Source organism: Columba livia, chromosome 3 (assembly GCF_036013475.1).
Source record: "Columba livia isolate bColLiv1 breed racing homer chromosome 3, bColLiv1.pat.W.v2, whole genome shotgun sequence".
In the NCBI taxonomy this organism is placed as follows: domain Eukaryota; kingdom Metazoa; phylum Chordata; class Aves; order Columbiformes; family Columbidae; genus Columba; species Columba livia.
The window spans coordinates 49,040,430-49,066,896 of record NC_088604.1 but is presented as its reverse complement, the minus strand read 5'-3'; the positions used below and the strand labels follow the sequence as shown (position 1 = coordinate 49,066,896).

Sequence of the window (26,467 nt, the reverse complement as noted above, 5' to 3'; positions counted from 1 at the left end):
CAAAGAACCATGCAAGATAACATTTAAACCCGATGGCTAATAACCACGTTAGTATCTTTGCAAGAAGTGCAAAGTCTTACTATCAGCTATCTGCAGAATGCTGGTGAGCATTCTGCTTCGTACATTTCAAATAAAATCATTTCAAGTATAAAACAACAGTATTTCTTTTCTGAAAGTCATATGCAGGTCAAACCATATCATCTAGATGTTAGTATTTTGCCTTGTTAATTAGCTTTCATGATAAATGCAGGCATAAAAATAGCTTCCTGAAAAAGGTACAAGAGCATTTGAAGTCTATTCCATCAGCTTCTCATTTTTGTTTTACATACTTACAAAGAGGTCTTGTACCTTGAGAGTGTAGAAATGGCAACAGCACTCAGGTTCTTTAAAGGTTTGGGGCATCTTTTTCAAATTTTAATTTGAAATACAAGCAGTCTAGAGAAAGAATAACCCCAGGAGGATATGTTATCAGATATGTTTATTAAAGGAAAGGAAATATTTGGCCCTACTACAAAGGGAAGGTGAATGAACTCCTGTGATTTACTGGAGCTGTCTATGAGGAAACACTTCGTACTTCATATTGCCAAAGTAAATCAAGCTGAAATTGGTAGCAGACCAGCAAGTGATCAAAGCTCCACTGAATTACACTGACAGGCATGAAGCAAAAAAATACAGAATTCTTCTAAAAGGCCACTTGAGTTTTTTCTACCACAGTTTCCCTCCCTCGATTTTCCATCTGCCTTTTGTGAAAGCAACTGCTCTGTAAGTTTGATATTAAACCCCGGGATAATAGAATAAGTAAAATTTTCAGAAGCATAAAACTCTAGAAGCCGGTGGTTTAGGTTTATAAACCATTGATCTTAAAATCATCAGTGCAATCGGAAAGAAACTGGTTGCACCCTATATTAATTCAGGAGCAAATGTAATTTGGGACATTCCAATCAGAACACAGTGGTAATAAAAGCTGTAAAAGCTTTTATATAAAACTCTGCACATGAGATCCAGTAACTATCAGATTATAACATAAAATTACTTAGTTTTAAATATGACAGGTTTTACAGGAGAACAAGAGTAGAAGTGATGCATGCAGTAACAAATGGGGCACTTCAGAACTACCATCTTTATTCTGCATAATTTGAGACTGATCACAGTTACTTTAGCACCATGAAAAACATCAGACATTCATTTCTTACCCTTCTTACAAAGCGGAACTTCAAAGAATGGAGTTAAGGCCAGCAAAACACGTATCTTTTAACATCAAAAAAACCCATACAAAATACAATGTCTATAAAGATACTTAAACACAGTGTTATCAATATTAGCACGTTAGTATAAAAATCACTCTAATCTTAGTATACACCGGTGTGAAACATGAAAAATGTGACACTATATATATTTTTTACTAAAAGGCATCCTGAAAATACGCCAAAGCTTACATGACTAGGAACTCATTGGCTGGCTGGAACTGTAATGATGCTGTGCTTGTCACCAGCAAAATGCACAACCAAAAATAATCACTTCTACCCCAGGTGCCTCCCACATTCCACCACTACAGCTCCAGTAGTTAAATGCAGAGTGTTTGTGTATGCCCTGGTCAAAATACATTGTATTTATATATACATGCACACACTCTTCATATCAGAGGGTCAGTTCTGACAGAAGAGTTAAGATACTTAAAAGTCATCTCGTACTTCATAGAAACTAGCCTGGTCTATCGGGCTGTGGCTATTGAAAGGTTTAATGCAGGGAAGAAGTTTGAGAACAGAAGGCTGAAAAGTACAATCCATATCCAATGTGGTGGCCATCCGCTTGGACAACCCAGTGTCTCCAAAGGGAAGGGGGAATGTATGGGAATGTATATGCCCAGACTTTGTGTATGAAGAGCCAAAGGAGAACGAGTCAGTTGTCTACCTCATCTGACACTGAATATAGCCTGAAGGATGGCCACAGGATGGCTATTGGTGTCTTTGAATGGAGTAAGCAATTTAGCAAGGTCTGTAAGTGGTCACTCAAAGTAACTTTAGGGAAAAAAGAATGTTAATGCTGAACAGACAAAAAAACACCCCAGATCTGGATCAAAGAAATTCTAAGAATGTTAATTTCAAGTCTTGGTTTGAGATATGTGCAGGTCTTCCAACATGTAGCCAGATTAAATCCAACAATACTTTTTTATTAATTATACATTAATTATAAGAACCTGAAGAGTTTTAGTTATTTCAGACTCTTTGCTGAACAGAATATAAAGATTTGCAAGAATCTCATACCTACTGTGTGTCAGCCATACCTAAAATCAACCCCTTGCTCAAAATTAGTCTTGGTTTCAAGATCTGGTGTATGAATTTGCAGCATAGAGTAGGACTGGAAACTTCACACTGCCATTGAAGTGAACCTCTTTCTACCCAATTTCTTATGAAGCTTCCCCTGAGAACACTTAATGGGAAAAAGGACAAGGATTACTCTGTTTATAGCATGGGAGAGCAATATCTATGAAAAGTACTCTAGAAACTGCTCTCAGGAGAGGGATGCATCTGAATGATTTAAGGGTTTTCTTGACCTGAGCTAGTATTTTAATTTTACAGTCTATTCCCAACAAGATTAAATCTGCCATGAATTACATCATTAAAGTATGAGTTCAGCAGGTTTCCTGTGGACAAGACTTCACATCTAAAATTAAGTTTTGTTACAAAAACTTATTTACTTTTACTCAGTCAAAACAAAATTAATATTCAGTGCTTTTCTCTCCCAGGTTTCAGAATAGCAACCATTTCTACATTATGCTGTCTTGCTGGTTTTAACATAGTAATCACTCCTGCATGGTTATTCATTCATCATACCCTCTTCCTGCAGTCTGGTTGTGGTTTGGTTTTTAAATGCTGTCCTTCATATTTGTAAAAGCATAACTTACATGTTTAATTTACATTTGGATTTTTATGTACAAATACATTTTTAAAGGGTATGGCAACAGTTAATCCAAACTATTGCTATACTACTACTTTATCATTTCTAAAACAATTATTTTATATTCTCTCCCAGATAACTGATATAGATACAGAGCAGCAAGTCTGGAAGATGCCACAATTACATCAAGATGTCTGGTCACAATTATTTCAAATTGCATCAATGCTAAAAAGCAGCCTTGGTTTTGGTGAAAAACATGATGATAACACATGAAAGGCCTCTGATGAATACTGATTTCCCATAACAAAGCAATAGGAAACAAGAGGCTTTCACCACACTTACTCAACACCTTAGCATTCCTTAAATATAAGGTAATACTAAAAACATCTTCTACAGAAATACTGCACACAAGAACAGCATAAAGCTGCTAACATACTTTTTCTAATGAAGGCAGCATTTTGTAGTCATTTTAATTATCAATACTATGAATATTTTACCGACATTTTCAGAACCAGTTATGAGGTGCAGAAGCACAAATCCCAGAGAACCTTAAGGAACTTCTGTTCCACAAATAGATGTTTTGAGATTTTTTTTCCACCTCCAAGTCCCTCCCATATACCTCTAACATTTTAAGATTCAGTTCTCTTAAATCTCACTCATGTAAACCAGGGCTTTAAATTCTGCAATATAAAAAAAGTATTAGCTTTGGTCTCAAATTATTAGGATGCTTTGCATGATTATATTTAAAGGACATTTTTAAGTTGATAGATGTAAACATTCTAAGCAATAGTATTGGTAACAGTGTTTTATATCACAAATGCGCATGGGCTTTCTGAGCTACTATAAAGGTTATAATTTTCAAACAGTGTGCCTTTGGGGTTTATGTAAAGAACAGGTATTGTTACTAATTAAGAAAACATACTTCAACCTGCATTTTGCCTTCAGATCACATTTAGTTTACTCTTTGCTATGACACTTCTAAACAAGAAAAAGTGATTAGTATTGAATGGACCTGAAATAAATAATGATTAAGTATTCCACTGCATTGCTGATCCATATCCACAAATAAATAGTGTACTTGGAAGTGTTTTATGATAAAAAGCAGTGTTTTCATTTCGAAGTATTATGCTTTCAAATATTTTTCAGATAGACAGGCTTTTGGAAATAGCTGCTTGACAAACAGTTCATAATACCTACAAATACCTAAGTCATAGGGCCATGTTAAACAAAACATAGGACATGCAAAGACATTTCTTCATATTTGAACAAAATATGGAGCTATATCCTACACACAACTGAACACAACTGTAAAAACCTATAATAAACCTGCATGTTCTCTTAGTGCAAAAAACTTTAATTGCTGAATGTCATTTTAATAGACTGTGTATATATCCATATTAAAAACAACTTATTGCACTTAGAATATATTCTTTAAAGCTGTCTTGTTTAAGAATAAAAAAACCCAAGTACAAAAGAAAAATTTGAAATTTAGTCTAACTCATAATACTGCTCCAAAGTATTACTGTGAGTATAATTTCAAAACTATCAACTATTCTGAGATTTAGCTGAAAAAAAATTATACATGTATACATTAATAGTATTGCCTTTACCAAATATTAAAAAATCATTCAGCAGTTTTACTTCTGAATGTGTTTGTACTCAGAGCTTAGGTTGTGCATATTCCAAACCTGTGCCCATCAAAAATTTCATCCTTAATGTTTTTTGTTTGGGCTACTGTGAAAACGTGAATCAATGCAAAAGCAGGTGAACGTTTAAGCAAACTGAGCAGGCTGGAGTATTTAGAGAAAATAGGTGTTTAATAATTTAGCTTTTTAATTATTTCAGCAATAGTTAAGGGAATCAAAAAGATACATATGTGTGTTCATGATATAGAATTTGTAAAAGTCTGTAAAACAGCATGAGAAACCTCAACAAAAAAGAGTCATAAGAGTTACTACTTTTTCCAGTATAAACACCCATGTTGTGCCTGCATTGGATGGACCATAAAAGTTATTGAAGAATCCTGGGTCAATGAACCAAAAACATCTTTCACACTCCCAGAAATGGGTTCTGATGAATTAGAAAAATATTCTCTTCACACACTAATGCTACAAAACTTCAAATACCTTGAAAATGTGGCTTGTGATCAAACTTAATGACTCATCAAAAAAAGTTCAAAGATATAAAAGTTTATTATAGCAGTTTTGCAATTTGAGCAATAGTTCAAATGTTCTTTAGCATCATATAGTATCTTCAGCAAAAAAGTACTAGTCTAGCTTCAGTAGAAGGTCAGGCTGGTACAGGAAAAGAGAGCATCAAAAATCAGATTCTGTTTCTTTGACTGGCTTTTCTGTAGTGTCCGACACCAAAGCACTTTCATTTTCCAGCATTTTCTCAGTAGTTTCAACATCAACAGGTTTTGCTCTTTCTTTTAACTTCTGCCGTTCATGGACCCAGGGGATGAAACATAATATAGCTCCGCCAACGAGGGGAGGGACTCCGGCCAGGTAAAATGCAACATCGTAGGTGCCGAGGTGATCACGCAGCAAGCCTGGAAAGACAGAAAGTCACCACTGATAAATAATTGGGCATTGTGAATCCACAAAACATGTCTTGTCTTTGGATTCAGAAACTTGAGAGCTGGAACAGGCTATTAACCACTAATCTGACTACCTGATGGCCAAGTATAGCTGTATATATAGGTAGAAGGGTGTTCCAGACTTAATTTAAAAAGACTCCAAGGAATGAAGAACTCAGTATGTCACCACTCAACCATTTAATTACCACCCATCACTGAAAACCACATACCTTATTTCCTATTTGAATTTGGCTCATTTCAGCTTCTCCAGCATTTGAATCTTGCAATGAATTGGAGAAATTCTCCCTCTTCTGGCAACAGCTGTCTTTGATCAAGGCACCTCAGTCTTATTCCAAATATACTGCACATACTGCATTCCTGGAAGCCTCTTATTAAAGAGTGTGTTTTCCAACAGTTCACTCTAGTTGCTCTCTCAAAACTTCTCCCATTCATCAAATGTTATTTAAGTATTAATAGCTGTGATAGTGTCTCCAGATCAGGATTTGCCTCATCTAGGCTGTTCTAGCTTTAAAATTTTGTTCTTTATAATACTACACAGTTCATTTAAATCTCACTAAGTATCTTTCAGTAGCACTCACAAGACCTCAGGGTAAATTATGATTGGAAATCAGCAGTGGTAAGGATTGTAGCTTAAGCTATTTTAAGCTCCTAAAGAACTTAAGAGTCTTCATCTTCAAAACCAGTACTTTGTCAAACAGTCTCCCATCGAAGAATGAAAAATGCCAGTGTTCTTGCTTGTAAGAAGCCATTAAAGTGATCAGAGCTGTTATCCTCACAATTGGTTTTGCATGAGCATATTTTGGAGTCCGATTTTCAGATTCCAATTTGGAATCCTTCTATAACACAATCAACAGATAGGCTGTCACCTCAACAGCATGGAAAATATCAGGTCTTCAATCCAACTGGAAGTCCATCTTTCTTTTACATCTGCATAATTTGGTAAAAAAGACTGACGCAAACTTTACAGAGTATATTAAATTAATAAGCCATGAACAGCAGTTAAATTCACCATATATTCTGGAGCATGTGCAGAGAAAACTAAATGCACTGCATATGATGTAAGAACAGAAAATATGGCCAAAAGTCATGCGACCATGGAAACATTTACAGCTACAGCCCATATCTATACTTACCTGCAATGGGTGGACCCACTGTCATAGGTATTGACATGAATCCTAGTAGAAATCCTATGGCCTGGGAGACATCCTGAGCCCCAACAAGTTCAAAGGCAATAGGAGCCATAATGCAAATGAAGCACCCATCAAACAGGCCCATGAAGAGACAGACAGCAACGAGACCTCCAAAGACGTGGCACAGTGGAATCATCATAGACATCAGGCCAATAAAGAAGAATGAGGCCACCTGAACATGACCAAGGAACAAAAAAAAAATGAAAACATACTACATCAAATCAGCAAAGACACAGAACAGATGAGCTTTGTTGCATTTGTAGTGAATTGTCTTCCTGTGTTTACTTTAAAATAAATAAGAAGTCTCCATGGGCTACCACCATCAGAAGTCATGCAACCAAGATAAAACAAACACATGTAACTGTTGTGACATGTGAAGAAATTCCAGTACCCATTTCACAAGTTTTCAAAATGCATTTATAATCAACTGTTTTGCAGTGACTATAAGGTAATCTCTTGCGCATCAATGTTTTTTGAAACATTACTCTCTGCTCTTTTCACAAATGAAAGCCAAAGGTTTTATAGCTAAAACACTTTAGACTCCTCACTGTTGTAATTTAAGTAAAAATATCAGTATGATGAGTGATTACTTCAGGGTGCTCATATTCAGAGGTGGTATTTGAAAGTCTCATTTCCATTCTTCCACATAAAGGTATAGTGCTGTATTCTTATAGCCATGCATACTTACAAAGATTTTATATTATAATCTTGGACTAAGATTTTTTTGGGGTTTGTAAATTAAAGGAATAAAATTTTAAAGTTTTGTTTGTGCAGCTTCTATATATCAGCATAGGAAACCTCAGCAAAAATTAACCCGTTTTTCCTGCTTAAAACTAGGTGAAACCAACAGCACTCGGAAGCATCCTAGTTCATTCCCTAAACAAAAGTTCTAGCTATTAAAGGAAAAGAATAAAAAAAAGGTAGTTCTACTGCAAGTTTGGTATTTGTGCTTTGTAAATCACATGTGCATCCCAATTCTGCCTTTTCACTTTTTATCGTAATATTGACATTTTTTGAAAGAGTAAAAGTAGGTATTAATCAATGCAAATGAATGAGATACAGTCCCAGTCTATATCATCATGAAATCTAAATTTGTGTAACTATGGCAACAAATACTCCATCTTCAGAAAGTTGTCTCTTTCCTAGGAATTTTTATTTTCAATAATGTAATACAGATAATAGCCATTAGATGTCTCCCTTGTTACGCATTTTGAAAAAACACACACACACAATGGTTGATAACATGCAAGTTTAACTAAAAATCTACACTAACACTGCTACTCTCTTGAAAAAATAGCTTTCACATGTGGAGGGAAAAAAAAGAATGTATATCCTTCTTCATCCCCAAGCTTCAGCATTCCTGGAAGCTGTGACCCTTTCTGCAAGAATTCAGTGATCCTTGTGGGTCCCTTCCAACTCAGGGCATTCTATGATTCTATGAAGTAAGCCCCTTCATTCAGCAAAATCTCTAACTAAGCACCTCTTATAGTCCCATGGCTTTACTGGTGTGCACTATGCACAGAACATACTTGGCATCAAATTTTCCCTATCAAAGATCAAGAAAAGAGATCCAAAATCCTTAATGGAGAAACACGGGGGAAAAAAAAAAATCTTTCTGCAACCATTATGAAATCATGGAATAAAACAGAGAAAGCAGAATCTAGAGAATCTCCAAAGGTTCTCTCACTCACATGCTAATGACTAGTAACTTATTTTAGTCTCAGCTGAAAACAGCCAGTAGGTAGTATACATGTTTCCTTAGCATTAAACAAGAAAAAAAAAAGATGAATTAACTTTGTGCCAAAGGTTCCTATGATCAAAAACCATACACTGGGTTCCCTAGTTTCTCAGATTTGACTCTCCAGTAAGTTAATTCTGCTTACTTAACACTACTTGAAACCAAAGCCTCCAGAATATTGTTTGCATGTTCCTTCAGAACAGTTTGAAGACATACCTGTAAATAGACTTTTTTTGCACCAGGAATATAATCTGCAACTCTGCCAAAGATCAGTCTGCCAACTCCTGAAGTAATGCCCAGACACAGCAGCAGCACTTCTTCTGGCACACTGTCACCAAATCTGTCTTTTACATGCTTCATCTGTTTAAAAAGAAGGTTGAGAAAATAAACTGGCTTTAGAGTTAAAAGGAAGATAAACCTTAGATAACTTGAGTTAAATAGAAATAATCTGTGAATCTCAGACTTACAAATATGGCTACAAATAGTCTACTAACTTACTCTGCTTTTACAGATTTTTAGAATAAGTTTTGCACTGGCTTATCAGTAGTAAGCACAATACAATAAAAACAATCAGAAAACATGTTGCTTTATTCACAATTTATGAATTCAATAAAATAACAAGGCTGTATCTAATACCAAGAAAACTGAAGAGAACCCTGAAGGATTCTCCCCAACCACTTTTAATTTACTACTCATAGATATAAAATAATGCAGAAAACACGGAAGACATCTAGAATGGTTGGCTTCACTGGCTGGGACACACTCTCAGGTCTGAAGGTGATGCACAAGTATCACTACAGTACTGTTCTGAGCATTAAGACATGAGATACACACCACCAAACTTATAGGATATCCCTGAGCAGGAGCAAGAAGCATGGGGCAGAGAGCCAGAGGCCAGAAAGTGCAAGAAGGAGGTGCCCTCCAGACTGTCTCATCCTGACATCCATGGTCACCATGGCATCCAGGGGCAAGGAGGAAGAGAAGCAGGAACCACCTGCAGTGCCAAACACACCAGCAAGTGCTTCCAGGAAAGGGTGCAGCTACAGCAGTGACAAATGGTAGAATGATTTATCAGCCACTTCAATGTAAAGAACTAAAGGAACTGACCAAAAATTCTGACAACAGACCATCAGCTACTATGTGATGAACTACCAGTATCAGTAACTCTAACCTTCCAAGTCATGTTACAAATATATATATTCTTTGTTTCTTTCCACATGGGTTGTCTGTGAATATTTTTTTTAAAATCAACCATGAAGACCAGAAATTACCCCATAAGACAGATTTGTTGCACAATCACTTTTTTGAAACACACTTGGCAAGAGCAAATATGCCAAAGGGGCTTTAGATGTACAAGTCATTCGCATAGTCCTACCACCTGTGCTCATAACTAATTCCAAACAAGAAGCTGTAAAGACTCAGAGGTGAGAAGCAGCAAACAGAAGAAACTGATATGTGAGGGAGACAAAGTAACCACAGGGCAACAGATCTGGATAGCAAAAGCTGCACAACAATTTTTGTTATTAGTTCTGACCATACAACAACTTCAAACTAAAGAACCCTTATTTTCCTATCTATAAAATGGAAATTTCAGTTTTAGTAAATACTTGTAGAGCAAAATAGTCACAATGTTCTTTCCTGGCCAGAGTGTTAATACATAAGCAAAGGCTTCTTGTCCAACAAAAACAATATTTCCTGAGTGACAGTGATTTTCTTAAGTATAAAATCAGTTGGCTTTTGTTTATATGTCACAGAAAGTCTATTAAGTCTAATATTAATTTGTCCAATATAATTGATTTTGTCTGAAAGGAAAAAAAATAAGGGTCAGTGGTTTGGGTTTGATTTTAATGAATAACTTCTAACTTCAACTGAAGACAGATGGTTGCTCTATTTTTGAGGGGTTTTTTCCTTTCCCATTTCGGAACAGAATCTAAACTTTTCTTCTGAAATGATATTTAAACAGAAAAGATAAGTTGTTCTATTTATTCCCTTTCTGTCAAAGGTGAGAACAGGAAAAGCTGACAGTTTTCCCACCCCTACCTTTACATGTCTGTCAGCACCTGCTGGCCCAGCCAGCAAGAGAAGCCAAGGTATTTTCTGCCATTCTTGTCACCTGTTCCATGTTTCTGCAGCCTCTGGCTTGTTTTATTTGCAGAAGTGATTCATGCACTCCCCAGAGGCTTTTCAAGAGGTAAAGCTCTACATCTAGATAACTATCAACCCTGCCTCTGCAACCAAGTTACTGGATTTCTCAAAGCAGCACTCTCAAGTGAAATGCTGTGCTCTTTTAGATCAATGGGGGAATATTGGATTAAATCCACTCCTTAAGCAGGAAAATAATCACTGCTCATCTCTTATCTTCAAATATCCAAATCAGTGTCTAGTTTTTTAGCTTTCACTTCTTTTACACACACCATAAAGAAAGCTTCCAACAAGATATGCAGAGAAACTTCTTCCCCAGGAAGACAGTGGCACAGGCTGCCCAGAGAGCTCGTTCAGTCTCCTTCCTTGGAGGTTTTCCAGACCCAGCTGCACAAAGCCCTGAGCAGCCTGGTCTGGTCTCAGAGCTGACCCTATGACCCTCAACAGCAAACTCAATCTGCAGTAATATAGTCACTAAGTAAGCAGAAAGGAACAGCAGTATTATTAACTGAATATTTGCAAATACAGTGATTCAGGATTAATTCAGTGCTGCAAGTGCTAACTCATTATGGACATTTATTGTAACTATAGGTTAAATACATTTATTTATGATGAAGTAATTAAAACAAAGTTCAGATTTCCACAGATTTTTAACTGATAAACTCACTCAAGGAATCCCAGGATGGGCAATTACTTGTGAACCTTCTCAGGCAGCATCTCATGCATTAATGCTCTTGTCATTGCAGAACAATATAGGCAGTAATTATGTGACTCTTTAGGCATTATCTACAGCAGTCAAATGGGGACCCAGGCACACAGCAGCATGTTGAAGGTCAAAGCATTTTCCTGTGGGTGTTGCCTGTTCTCAGTAATGCAGCTAGCTCTTCCCTCATTAGAGCTGTGTGCATGCTGAATTGCAGGGTTTGATTTTTCCAAGTGTAGAAAAGGCCTGTAACTTTGCCTGAGCCAACCAGTACAAGATTTTTCAGACTGGCATGGCTTCATTGCTATTTAAAGTAAGTTCTCTTTGTACAATCCAATTTTCCAAATCAAGACAGACAGACAATATAACAGAACACATCCCTGGCACCAGCATTTTACCTTGTACTCTTGCTCTGTCTTATCAGGGTAATGCATACAAACACAGATCTTAATATCCACATTCTTATTTATTATTGTTGGGGCAAGACTAGAAGAAATATTGGCTGCTTGGTGATAGCTGGAATGCTTTCAGATATACTGCCTTTGCCAACCTCTCTCCATCCAACCAAGACCCAGAATTTGCCAAGATCTTCCATTCAATGCACACGCATTTCAGTTACAGTCATGCACTAAATCAAAGATAGAGCAATTTGAGCATAGCTCTGGTTCCTTTCTCCAAACACAAAGAACCTACATTTGTAAGATGATGTAATGAACTTGTAAGAAATAATTCTCTGTCAACTGCTTTTCTCCTGTGTATATTCCATTTTGGGAATTCCCAATCAAGTAAAGCTTTAGTATGCTAAACACAATGCAATCTCTCACAGAAAGAGACGGCCAGCAGCAATATATAACCTAGAAAACTTTGAGCACATAGAGAACAGCACTTTCTTCAAGTCCTGATGTCTGACACTGTCCTTAGGCTGGTTCTGAACAAAGAGTACTGCTAGTATCATTTGTAAATTGGAGATACTATTCCTAACTGCTCCAAATTCAAAGAGATGAGGGGAGTTCTTTTGATATTGATTTATCTTTTCCAGACAAGAAAATAAAAAGGATAGCCTGCACAAGCTTTTTATTCTTCGTGCTTTCTAGAAACGCATTAGTTCTATAGAAATCCCAGCAAAACTGTGCTTCCTTGGAACACAGAGTGGTGAGCTGTGCCTGTAAGTAACAAAGATGAACCTTTGCATGCAGTGTCAGATGAGTCTGAAACAACCTTAGAGACAAAAAAATGCAATCAGAGACTGAATCTATCATAGGGCTTATGGTATGGAATCTGCTCTGAGGTAGAAGCACTTGTTTTTTTCAGTACTAATTGGCCTTTTTAGCCATGCAACAATTTTAAATCCAGACACCCCAAATAATTCTAGACTGGTATAAAGTATCAGACAGCCATCAATCTGGACATGGCAATACCTCCACAATCTATCTACTTGATTATTACTACTGTGGCCTTCAAAAACCCATTCAGTATTATTAGTAAGCACAATGGCCTTGTCATTACATCACCCTGATTTATTTTTTTTCCCCAAGCTGTAAGTGCAAGAAAGGCAAAAGACAAAAATAATCTAAGTGCATGTCCAAGTAAGGGTATTTGCAGCTGGCAGGACACAGATGGAGTGGTATGTGTTGAAAAAAATATACTGGTGCTCATCTTCAAGACTACAATTAAATCTTCAAAATTTCAGAAAACTAAAAGCTTAGGTTTACTTCACTTATCTCTTGAAAAAGAACAGCCTTACAGAAAACATTCGGATCTTTCTGTGCTGTTAGTGCCATCACACAGCAGCCTCCCTTCAATAAACAAGTCAACCACAAGCCTGAAACAAGCCAACTCCTTCAATGACCTTGAAAAAAGTATTACTTTTTGCCTTGATAAACATATATCAGGAACTTTGCAGTGAACTGTCCTGGAAGACTGAAAGCTCCAGGATGTGCTGCAGAACAGAGCATACAGTAACTCTGGGCAAATCACTCTTCATTCTCTAACATAAGGATTCACCATGAATGGGGGGAGGGGTATGGAGTGGGCAGAAATCACAGAAAGACAGTTGGTTGGCAGAACATTATGAAGATCATCTAATGCAAACATTTCTGGTCCATACTCCACCAAAGAAGCTTTTACTGATGAACCAAAAACTAGCAAACAAACCATTAAGTCCTGACTTGTGAACATCTACTGGAACAATGCTCTTCATGTTAAGTTACATGAAATAGCATTACTAACATGTAATGCAGATCCATTAAGGGAGTGCCATCATTCTGAGATGTACACAGCAGTATTTTTTAGAAATTAAGTGTCTTCACATGACAAAAATATACATATATACACATTGAAGATAATTCCTGTTTACATACTTGTCACAACAGTGATAACTTCCTCTTTCTGTTTCTGGTCAATTTAATCTACATAATGAACAAGGAGAGAACTAAAGAGACAAGGTGATTATTACATTACAACCAGTAAAATGTCTCTTACTCCACTAAGTAAAGCGGATTAAACAAAATAATCCATGCATCATGAAGATTCAAAACAAGTACAACCTGAATTTGTTAAGTAAAACCTGTTGACAGGTTAGCTGTGAAGCCTATTTAACACAAACAAAGGTCCAGAATTCACATTAGATTAAAAAAACTCAAACTGACATAGTTAAAATCATTTTTTTCCCCAAAGTAGCTAGTCCTGAAGAAATTTGCCCTAAAAAATGGGGAAAAAAGTAAAATCTCAGACCTGTTAAGAGGTATCTTTAAGAGTATGTGAAGGATGAGTTATCTCAGAGATCAAAACAGGCAACTGACAACATAAAACTTAAATTGGAAAAAACAAGTCAATGGTTGTTAACCAATAAACAGATTTATACACAAAAGTAATGGAATACATCAATTTACAACATGATGTGACTTTCACATACTGCTCAGTACTAGTAAGGCCTCAGCTGAATTATTATGTTCTATTTTAGACATTACTCATTAAAAACATGGACCACGTGTACAGAATCCAAAAGAAATATCTAGCAATAAGGAGAAATCTGAAAAACATGACTGAAGAAATACTTAAATATTTTAGAATTCCTTTTCCAAAGTTAAGTCTGTGCTCAAAAAACTGCGTAAATTGGATGAAGTACTGGGATACCTCCAGTTTTCTATAATTCATGAAGTGATTTGATGGATGTCTTAGTACAGTCACAAATACATACTTATTGAGTGTTATAACTTGAAAACTTACTTTAAACTCTAGTTTGGTAAAACTCTGCTACACATTTGATTAAATGTAACCTTATGACTGAATGAGGCCATTGTCTGACATCATCAATTTTAGAAGTAGAATGTAAGTCATTGTTTTCCAATCATTGTGGCATTTACTGATGTGATAAAGTGTTATCAGGTTATAAATTATGTAATTACAACTGAGCATATTATATGCTATGCTATGATTAAGAAATTATGGAATATCAAAACAATGGATTAAGATATCCTGTACAAATACACAACATAACAGGAAAACACTTCACTAACCTCTGATGATTAACATTGTATGCACCAGACTTTGGCTAATTGTTATAAACACAATTTAAGACAGATTTTCAAAGCAGGTAACAGAAGTGAAGCAACTAAAACCTAATATAGTAAGTTCATCTTTATAGTATTAAATTAAAAGCTTATAGTATGGATTAATTTTATTTAGCATACTCAAGTGAAATTTTCATACAGGTTCGCTGCTACACATCCAGTTTAGTCCTCCTCAACTTTAAAAAAAACACATCTGTTGTACTGTTCTGTTTAGTGATAATGCCTTGGCCTTGACGTCCAAACAACTATGGTCAACCTTCATTATCCTAGCTTAAAAAAAATTTTAAAATACTGAGAAGGGGAATATAACAGCATATGCTATTTGTCCAGAAAGAAGTGCAAAGATATGCTAACAAAAGTGATTTTTTTAAAACTAAAAATTATTATAGTTACTTCAGTTAAATACCTTATTTCCTTCCTTATTTTTGCCTAAATTAGACACTGCTGGAAATATCACAAATTTTATAGAAAACATATATTCAGCTTCTGAAAATTCAGTTCAGCAAAGCTGAAGGTAAGCTTACAGTTGACTATATGAGAGGACATGTAGGACTGTGTATTAACCAATCAAATGAAGTAGTAAATGGAAAAAGGTGAGGGCTAACACCATTATAATGCAATAATCAAGACCTTTATTAGAGTATTGTGTTAGCTATAGCATTTACATGTCACAAAAGGATGTCTTCTCACTGCTGAAGATGTCTGCCTTAGCCAGCTAGTCTTCCAACCTGATTTAAAAAAAAAAAAAAAAAAAAAAAAAAAAAAAAAAAAAAGATTCTTTGAGACCCTGATGCTCCAAATGGCTCTCTGGAGAAGCTTCTTATTCTTTGGACCACAAGGAATAGTCAGTCAAACTGAAGGCCTTCAAGTCAAGCAAGGTCAGTGCCCCTCAGCATGAAAAACATTTTGAAAGACAGCTACAAGACTGACTCAAGGTCTGTGGAATCTGTCATACTGAAAACCCTATCCAAAGAGCTCATGTGCTGTAGCTACTCAGACAGGAAAATGACAAACAAACACTGGAAGATGGACTAAGATCAGAACAAAAGTCTTTATTTGCATCAGTGAAAGTAATTAGCCAGGAACAAAAAGCTTTTACAAAAGTATGGGTTTCCATGTTAAAAAAAATAATGCTGTTACCTCAAGTAAGTTTTACAACTAACCAGTAGAAGTAGCAGTAAGATTATGAGACAAGATTGTTCAACTCATCTGCATGAAAAGAAGCTAGCTCACTACAGCAGCCTCTTCTAAAATTTATGATCATAAATACAGTATTTCTTATCTTTAAGAACAACACAATAAGCAAATAACTTGGGACTGAACTGGTTAGTAAAAGAAGGATTCATTCATCTACCTACCTACATGTTACAACACTACTGTCATCTTGTAAGAGAGGTTGACTTCCTTACTCCACAAGAGAATTTGTGCTACTTTTATCAAGTCTCTCACAACTCAACTCCTTAAACCATAGGACTTCGGTGAGGTAAAAGCAAAATATACACTCTTAAGCCTTTATTCAGCTGCCACGTGATTTTGATGGTATCTGTAACACTTCAATATTAGAGACCTACTAGTGGACATGCTCATAATCACCTCAGCTTTGACAGAGCTGGGTGAAGTGGCTGTCTCATTCCACTGGGAAACACAGAAGAAAACTCTCAAAAGAATCTCAATTTTCTATGAAAGTCACAAATACACTGCCAAATATCTACCAGATCAGGGCCCAGAGAAATTGAATCAAGTAATACTTTCATTTAAAAGACAGCAAAAATATGATAATTATAGTCTCCTCTCCTCATACTGAGATATAGCTCTTACTCAAGATACAGACACTTGTGTTCAGTTTTCCTTCCTGCCTGGAGCAATCCAAACCCACCTCTCTCTTTTCCTAAGAAATATTCCACCCAGTAGTAATGACAAATTAACTCAATGATAAGAAAAGCACCTGAAAAATAGCTCACAGCTTGACAATTACTGGCAATCAAATGGAAAGAGCTATGTTCCAAGAATTTCTCAAAGAAAAACTCAAAATACATTGAAAGAAATTCACAAGTCTGGAGAGAACTTTAAAAAACAAGGAGGGTTTCTATGCAGCTCTTCTCAGAAGAGAAACTGGACACAAGAGCTAGTCTGCATATGAGTGAAGAAAGGTCATTTACTTGATTTTGGTGATTAGTGTTCTTTACTCTGTATGAGGATAGTAGGAAAAAACAACTGAACACAGGCTTCTGGGCACTTGTGCAGCTTGAAAAGTTTAGTTCAGATCAAGATGCTTTAAGCATCCAAAGACAGGAGGCTGAGATTACCACTGAAATAGCATCTTCAAAAAAAAAAGATAATACACTTTACAATTTAATAACTTTGAATATGCTTTGTTTGCTATTAGAATAGTTTGTTATGCAAGGTACATTAGCTAGTGTTCTGTTAGAGTGATACAAAGGAAAACAATGTTAACTCAGACCATTCAATTCACTAGTAATGCATACACCTGAGGAAGACTGTTTTGCTCTTATCCTTCAACATCTTATGATTTGTACCTGAGTATACCTGCTACATAAAATATTTTTTGTAAATTTTCATTTACTGCCAAAAAAATAAAAGGATAAAAATATTTTATTTTTCTCAGTTTCTATTCTTTCTGTATTTAAGATTTTTATTCCTCTCCAATACTTACTTGGAAAACATAGTTTAAATATGCTTTCATAATAGTTACAAGTATAAAGTAGGAAATTTTCTTTTCCCACAACACCCCAATGTCAAAAGTGGACAATATAGCCAAGAATAAATATTGCCAGATGAACATTGAGGAATACTGGGCAATAAATGGGTACACAGGATAATTACAGAAGTGGATAAAGGGGGAAAATTTCACTAACCTGAGCAGTCAAACTGCAGCAGATGTTGAGATCTGAAGGGAGATAAATGCAAATATTAGAAAAGCAAGTAAAGCATGGGCAGCTACTGAAGATTTGGGGTCTCAGATATCTGCTTAATAATTGCATTGGACTTTTACAAAACCAGTGCCTTGTTAGTCTCTTCCATTGGAGACCAAAATATGGTAGATCAAGTGGATGACAAAGTTAATAGTGCTAAAATTGATACCTAGAGTTTTAACTTTTTTAGATTATCTACAGTATAGAGAAATATCTGTTTGACACACAGCTCTCTGTTAGTACTGGACATAAGTTAAAAGGTACTATCCTATCATTACAAAACAGACTAACAGCAGATTTGGGGAAACAGAAGATGCAGCAGACTTCAGACAAACAACTGATGCAGGAGATGTGAAGAAATGACCAGACTTCTTGAACAGCAGCCCATAAAAGCAAGTGAATGTAGTGATGGAGGCTGATGTTTTTCCAGTTTGACTAAAAAATCCAGACATACCAAATAGGTATTAAACATTATTTTAAACAATGTTTTTAAATTTATGACATAATACAAGTGGCTTACAAGACAAAGACAGCACTTACCTTACAAGAACTTGATTTATTGAAGATGTGCTATTTGTATGCACTTTACTGTGGACATGCATGTGTTATATATGTTTAAATTTAGAGATTTTTGGTTACTAGAATCCATACAGTATACAACATACTGTTCATCATCATGCTATGCACTCAAAGGACAGCATTTCTATCTGTGCTTCTATTTGTCTCCCCTGGGGAATCCAGGGATATAAGACTTAAAGGGAGGAGAGAGGTGCAGGATTAGGACTGTACACAGAGAATGCACAACCTGAAGAGCTTCACCTGCTGCAAGGTGTGAAACTCCTTTTCCTGGTGCTCCTCGAGCAGGTGCATGTCCCACTGCAGAGAACACAAAGCAATTGCTGCCATCTCTGTGGAGGTGACCACTCTTGCAAGGACAGCAACTGAAACACTGGTTTCTCAAATAAGGTGTGAATCTATGATGTCACACCTGACAACATTTAGGGACACAACATTGGAGGGGGGCTTGAAGAGTTACAAAAATATTTATAAGTAATGTAACAGATGATGACAGGGGTCTTTTCAGAGAGAACATCAACTACTGCAGTGAGATTCATCCTGACTATCCTATAGCAGTTCAGAAATAGCAGCTCAGATCCACTTGGAGAATCCTGGATCATTTCTATACCCTTCCTACGTTCCAGTATAATAATTCTTAATGACCCAAAACTTTTACTTGGGGAGGGTAACATTTACAAGCAAAAAATGACTATTTTTCTGAATGGGCAAAATAGAGAGACTTTTGTCCTGAATAAATAAGGCCTTTCAGAAACTGAGTATATAGAAGTGAATAGTTTCCAAAGTACATACCAAGAATTTCAAATAAGTTCCTAGAAAACCTGTGGGTACAGAGGATCTCATGAGAGCTTGGCTTTTCATTTCTCCAAGTTGATTGTACATGAAGACAGTTTTTATTGGCACATATTCTAGTGGCTGAAGGTTCAAACACTGAATTTGCACAACAGAATCTGATCTCTTATTAAGAAAAACAAGGCACATCACTGATGGAGGAATGGGTAGAGACAAGTCAAAAGAGCTGGCTGATTAAAAACAGAGCTGAAGGACAGATCATCTTGGTCCAATTTAAGAGAGTAGTTCAAGGTGACAACAGTTGTAGAATAGTTAAATCACTTTAAGGCAAGGATCGTACACTAGAGGGCAGAGGGACAATCAAATCTGGCAACAAAAATCTGCATCATATCAGCCAGTCTCCTGTTCACTATGTTGTTACTAAAGTGAAGAAAAAATACTTTTATCTAAAGAACCAGAACAAAATGGACATTCCAGAAAAAGATAGGAAGTATAGGCAAGTAGACAGCACTATCTTTTTGTCCAATGACAGACTATGTGGGCATAGCACTAGACCAAACAACTTTCAAGTAACAAACACGGAAGATCTGGAAACAAACTACATCACACAGAGGACATACTAATATTTATCTGAACTGATTTTGTGATGCAGCCTAGAAAATGAGTTTGTTTATATGCATTTAAGAGTTCTTATGACTAAGAAAGTGCTTTACAGAGATTCCACCTCCATGCCCCGCCTAGGAATAAAAATGTATGACTTGTTAAGACAGTGACAATTCTGGACACAGTTTAGCTTTCATCTGAGAAGCAGACTGCATAAATGATTTAGCTTTTAAGTGCCCATCATCTATTCTGATGAGATACATCTGAAATACATTGCTTTAAAGCTTCCATATACTGCAGAGGGACCATGACTTTTCTCTCCAGTAACAGAAAATAGAATTGCAGTATTGTCAATAGCTATCTTTAAGCCCAGAGATTGTCTGGAGAACAAATTCAGTATTTCTGAAAGACAGTTTACGTTTTGAGAGCACTGTATCTGACACTAAAACCAGTGAGTTTCCCTCAGTGAAACAGTTGCCCTGGATGTCAAAAGGAGGTCCCTCACAGACACTTACTAGATTCTTGTAGAATTTCAAGAAGGCAGAAGTGTATATATTAAAAAAATACCTCCCTATGGAACAGGCCCACCTTCAACAGCCAGTGTGATCACAGATGTAGCCTGGCATGCAGCACATGTACATTTTCACTGTTGTGTTTTATTCTGCTAACCTGAACAGACTCCAGAATTCACTGGTATGCCCTTACAAGTGTGGAAACCAAATAGACCACTATAACCTTCATTATGCCAAGGGAAAAGGTTTGACTTCAAAGGGTTTAAAAACATTATTGAGCTCTTTGATCAAGTTCCAAAATATTTCACCACTAAATACTTTCTGTAGAGAAGATCTATATTCATCAGCTACCTCAAAGACCTTAGTTAAAATCCTCAAAACTCTCAATAATTCAAATGACAACGGTTCTGGTATTGTCAATGGTTTTGACATAAAAGTTAACGTAACACAAGCTAAGGAACTTGAAAAATGTGGTAATGTAATGAAAAAGTCAAAGTTAAAACAAATGTAATTGAGAGACTGGATCTTAACTCCAGTTTACAGATGAAGAGCTTTCCCCAAACCTCCTCTTTTTTGGGGGATAAAAGTGAATAATTTTCTATTTCCCAGGAAACTTCCTATTGTAAAAAATACCATTGGAATTACTGGCCTGGTAAGAATGCACTGGTACTTCTTCCCAGCCCTTCCCAAAGTCTATAAAAAGAGGAGGCGGCTAAGCCGATTACCTTCACACAACATGTAATAGTGCAGAGAGCAAGAAACTCCTACAAATTCTTCCAACCAATGTATTCCTGGTTTTCATTCAGCAAAAGCACGGCACTTCAGAAGACATATTCACTGGGGTATATTATTTCCCTGTGAAAAAACAGCTACTGAGTGTCCACTGCTGGCAGCCAGGCTTCTTTAGGAGCTAAACCTTCACTTCTGTTACAAAGTTTTCCCAAGAATCTGAAAATGCAGTTTACCAGCAGAGCCAGCAAATCTCACTCAAGTAAAATGCTATCAGAGCCTGAGTCTGTACCCAACAATGGTCCTGTGGCTGCTGTTTCTTTTTGGAATACCTTTTTACCTGGCCAAATGCCTGGAAGCCTCTCTACTTTTCATTGTGAGATGCATTTTCTTCTCCAATACCATTGATGAAAATCTTAGAGCTGAGGCCCAGGTGATGCTCTGTTTCTCAGTGACAGTTTTTAGAACCTGAGGCAGTATCTACCTATTTTTTTTCCAAGCATCAAGTCTGAAGTCTCACTTCCCTGCTCCTTGGAGGTCCAGCTGAAGCTATTCCTGGTACATGCAGATTCAGAGAAGCAATGAGACACTGAATCTTCAATATTTATCTATGGAGGAGAATAAAACCAGTATTTAAGTCCACCCCTCAAGACAGATTCTCCCAAAGAAGTTGTTGGGAAAAAGCAGCCAGTCACACACCATTTTTTCCTATCTTAAACACAAGGCACACAGACAGAGAACACATGCACTCCACATACCTACTGCTAACCAAAAATCTCTGCATATGCAAATACGTATCCATCCTGGAATACGAACATGGATAAGCATCAAAAGGAAACATCAGATTTACACAGTAAATTAAGAAATAGGCAGTAAAGTACAGTGAGAAATAGTGAAATCTATTTTTTCTTGAGCTATTCTGAAGATTTGAGAGTACACTCAATGTTATGGTAACTTCCACACTGCTTATCAATTAAGGAGTAACTTTGTATACAAGCCTTACCTATATTTAAAAAGTAAGCCTAATTTTCAAATAGATCTAGCCATTCTTTAAAAGCATTTTCTTTAAAAAAGTAGACTTAGAAAAGTAAATTTATCAATACATGTTTTTATTTCTATGTCTACCATCCAGTTGCTTCTTTAAAAGTAAAATATGCAGTAAATATTTTCACCATTTTGTTCAACTACTCAGTTGTTCAATTCAGTTTTTCATACTGCAAGATGTCAAACACTATAAATAAGACAGGACCTATCATAAGCAACAGCATTTAGTAAAAGTAACTGCTAAAACAATGTGTTTGCTTGAAACTCAGTTAATGGAGATACTGTAAATATCCAAATATAAATTACTATGGGACCGAAACATTGCACAGAAAGTGTTAAGATAACATTTTCAGTCCTAATGGTATTCCTCAGAGTGGCTGAATGTTGCTGCATCAAAATACAACACAATACTGGGCCACTTTTTTGTAAGTGTGTCATAATTATAGTCCTAAACTCATACTGAACCTCATTAGTGACCTTAGTCACTGCTTAGAAAAGCCTAAACAGTGACAACATCCATGTAAAGTAGTATTTCTTTTCACCCTCCTAAATAAAGCACAGAAAGCAACAGTACATCTTTTAAACTACCTAACGTGTGACCTTGTATCTAATTTTAACAGAATTGACCTAACAAGCTCATAAGAATTAAGGATGTATGATCCTGATGAAGTACATACTTTAATTCTTATGAGCTTGTTAGGTCTGATGAAGTACATACTTTTTTTAAAAGGTAAGAGAGAATAGCACTGAACACTGAATATTAGTCTGTGATTCCTGAAATCCAGAAGTTCTGCCTATTAGCAGAACAAGCACAGGATAAGAAGTGGTGCAGAGACAAGGTTGAGAATGATTTCCTTGTGAGGCAATCCTTATTAAAAACTTGGAAAGACTGCTTTTGCCTTAATCTGACAAATTTCTGTCATGGATTCATAACTTAAACCTGAATGGACTAAACTAGTGTGGGGTTTTTTTTGGCTATTTGCCTATTTCAGAAAGACACCAAAAGAAAAAAAACCTCAATCACTACAGTTTAGACTGGATTTAAAACTGAGGTACAACCATTGTTCAATTTAGTAATCCTATGAATTATCAGTTTGCTATTCAATAAGCATAATAAAATTAAGTCAAAACCTACTTGTAGTATCTCTCCCAACTCAGTTCCTCAAAACCACATGAAACAGAACACCTACCAATGGAATTTGAGACCAATTAAACTGGACTAAAAAAAAAAAAGTTCTCCCTTTTTGGTTCTCCCCTCTAAGATCCAAAAGGAATATGATGCCTATTTCATATGCAGCTGATATCTACCAGTCATGGACTGGTAATTCTTGCCAGCTCCTTGGTAAGAATCCTATATAGCATGCCATATAATTTATTTATTTGTTAAATTTTCAACAGCTTTTACTCTGTCTGGCAAATACACAGCATCTGGTTAAAACTGCAGAGACCTGGCTAATTCTACTATTCCAAAGCCCAAAAGAATCTTTTATTTCTTTCTTCTTACTCCAAGTTTTATAACATGCATCCTCCTTTCCAATATGCTTCAGAAAACCAGACAAACACAGGTGCCTCTGTGTTCCAGCACACAGTCAAGAGCACCCAACACCACAGCAGAAGCTGCCTTTCCAGGTGGGAAAAATGGGACTTGCTCAGTACAGGAACCAGGTCCAAAGGCCAAGGGTGAGTTGTGGGCATAAGGCTCCATGTATAAATAGGTGGGTTTTCTTAGGGCATTTGCAACCAGCATCCCTTCCTAGCAGTCTTGGCTATTGTCGGCCATCCCTGACAGTGGGAAAATTCCAAGAGTTTCAGCATAATGAAAGCTGTCACTTGTCCAAGTATTATATCTCTTTTCCAGTATTGCTACAATTTAAAAAATGCAGTAAACAACAGTAATTTTCTTTTTCAAAAGCTGAGGAAAACAATCTCTGGTTGGGTAGATGTACCAGCAAAGAGTTATTTTTTTCTGATAGCCTTGACTTATCTGGAATTACATACTCTTATGTACTTCTGAAAGTACATAAGAATGTGGGGGTTTATCAAAAGCAGACAAAACTAGGATTAAAAAAATCAAGAGCTATCTACTGGAGTTAAAGTATGTGTTGAAGGGCAGAACCCATATTGTTCCTTTGTAAACACCGATCACTTTCTCAATACAGATCCACAGAGACTTTCTAGAGTTTTAAATAGTCCCCCCAGCACACATCATTGCCCACCAACATTCTGCTGTAGTTCTTCACTTATGCTTTCATAAAAACCTACACCTCTTTCAATTAAAAATATTTTTCCCTCTTTTTGAAATTAAATTTGAGTTAGAGGGATGAGAGTTTGCTTAGTTCTAAGAGCAGATCTAAATTCTTGAATGAGTTTGGATTTATGGAGAAATAATTACAGAAATGGTGGGGTTTGTTGCGAGAACACTTCATTCTTTAAGCCTCAAGCAGCAAGTTTGTTAGTCTACAACTGCATCCTCCAATCCAGCAACTCAAACTGCTGCTTTCTGTCACAAAAATATTTATTCTACTGAGGATACGTCCATCCTTAGTAACCCCATAAAAAATAATTATAAAATAATCCTGAATACATGACTTGTGGGTATTAAACTCTTTTCATCCTGATCACTTATCCAAGATGGAGGGTTAGAAAAAATCTTATACATTTTGGAAGTAGAAATACTCTTTACGAAATTCAAGTTTTAATTTTCCCTTTCAGCCTCAGTGAAACTGGAGATTTTATTAAACTATTCATATATCCAGATTTCTGAAAGATTAGTGAGCATTTACATAGTACTTAACGGACCGTATATGTAAGCAAACAGATGTGACACCGATGGTACCCACGTAGTTTCTTAATCAGTCTAAATAAACACATGAAATTTTATTCCAATTCATACTGTTTATTGCCATTTCTGTCATACTCACTGATCAATGTCTGGTTTAGGCTTTAAATATTTCAAAGTATGGCCAAGAGTCCTGGGTACATAATAAAACAGTACCCCAATCCTCCATGGATTCTTTGTGTATATTGAAAAGTACTGAAATTAAATTTTAGATAGAAATCTGAATCAAATAATCAGATGTTTTAAAATATTAAACAAAAAAAAAAAATCAAGCTATTTTTTCATTTAATAATGCTATCTGCAAAGCCAAGAATGAAAGCCGAGCTTCTCTTTAGAATTATTTTATTTTAAAGTAGTGGGAACTTACTACACATTGTTTACAGATATCTTCCTCTCTGGTTTACAGAAGGACCAGAGAATTATACAATAAAATTGAGTATTTAGAGATCAGTACATTAAAAAAAATTTGTGGGTTTTAATAATAAAACTTATCAGTTAGAAGAGTTCCTAAGAGCTGGTGGATTTTCCCCTCTCAAATGTGGCACAAAAAGCAAACTGACTACCACTAAAGATTTTGTTATAAATATGTAGTTAAGCTTCATGGTTCCTATAGATCTCTGAACAAAAAGAGATTCTGGAATTTAAATCTTGTACTATAATTTTGAGGTCATCTTCAAAATCAGATTTTAACTGTACTTTGGAATAGTTTTATAGTGTTATCAAACATTATATTAGGAACAGCCTTGATCAAGTCATTTTCATGTACTGTAGCTGTATTTCCCAACCAGAATCTGCGCTCTGTGAGAAACAAAAGCACTCAACGGGAATGACACTATAAAAAGAAAAACTATATAATATAAAGAGAGATACAATGCATTTTGTCCTGTACACATCAGCCAGCAGCTTTGGTCCAGTCTACAAACATGAAGCATTTGTACAAGCATCTTGGTAAAAAATTACAAGCTTTTTGTTACATAAATGTATTTTAGAGGTTCTAACTGATTGCTTATATATAGCATTGTTCTTCAATTCTCTGAAAGTGTTATTTACTATCTATCCAACAGCTTCTTCTCTGCAAGACTTCTACTCCTCTGAACACTGTTTTATTTCAAAACACCTCTACAAAACTTAGAGGGAAAATAGCATGAGCTGTCCCAATTGCCTAGCCATACAACAGTAGTCTTTAAGATCTACATGATTAAAAACTAAGTAACACAAACTAGCCATGAATAAAAGTCAGTTTACAGCTGCCCAGAAACAAACCAGCCCTCATCTTAAGGTAATTTTTAAAATAAATATCTGATGCTGAGTCAGTAGCATAACCAATTCATTGCCAGAAAGCAGTGACACCACTTGCTATATTCCATAGAAACCCATGGGCTTTTAAGGAGCTGAAGACGGACAAAATTTGAGACATTTATTATCATGAATCTTACTGTTCTATCATGGATAAATAATAAACATTAATATGATCCTTCTGTTTTCATAGTGGGTACTAGTTGTACTACTCCATGCTCTTTATCAAATACTCTTGAATATGAAGATGAGTAATGGTCTAAATAGAGCATCCCATTGCAGGCTGTGGGTTTTTTTCCCC

At 36.0% G+C, this 26,467-nt stretch overlaps 1 protein-coding gene across 7 annotated transcripts in view; it reads right to left on the bottom strand.

Moving 5' to 3' along the window:
* Positions 1-1,101: 1,101 nt before the first annotated feature.
* The window catches only part of SLC16A10 (solute carrier family 16 member 10), a 69,494-nt gene continuing 44,128 nt past the window's right edge, over positions 1,102-26,467 (bottom strand). For 6 of the 7 annotated variants that reach the window (XM_065056662.1, XM_065056666.1, XM_065056665.1 and 3 more), the window contains 5 exons: positions 21,472-21,595; positions 17,719-17,750; positions 8,642-8,785; positions 6,631-6,859; positions 1,102-5,449 (listed from right to left, as the gene is read on the bottom strand). In XM_065056662.1, coding sequence (XP_064912734.1) covers positions 5,214-5,449; positions 6,631-6,859; positions 8,642-8,785; positions 17,719-17,750; positions 21,472-21,595 — 765 coding nt within the window. In that variant the 3' untranslated portion in view covers positions 1,102-5,213. The remainder of the gene's footprint in view (positions 5,450-6,630; positions 6,860-8,641; positions 8,786-17,718; positions 17,751-21,471; positions 21,596-26,467) is intronic. The other variant, XM_065056663.1, reaches the window with a different exon arrangement.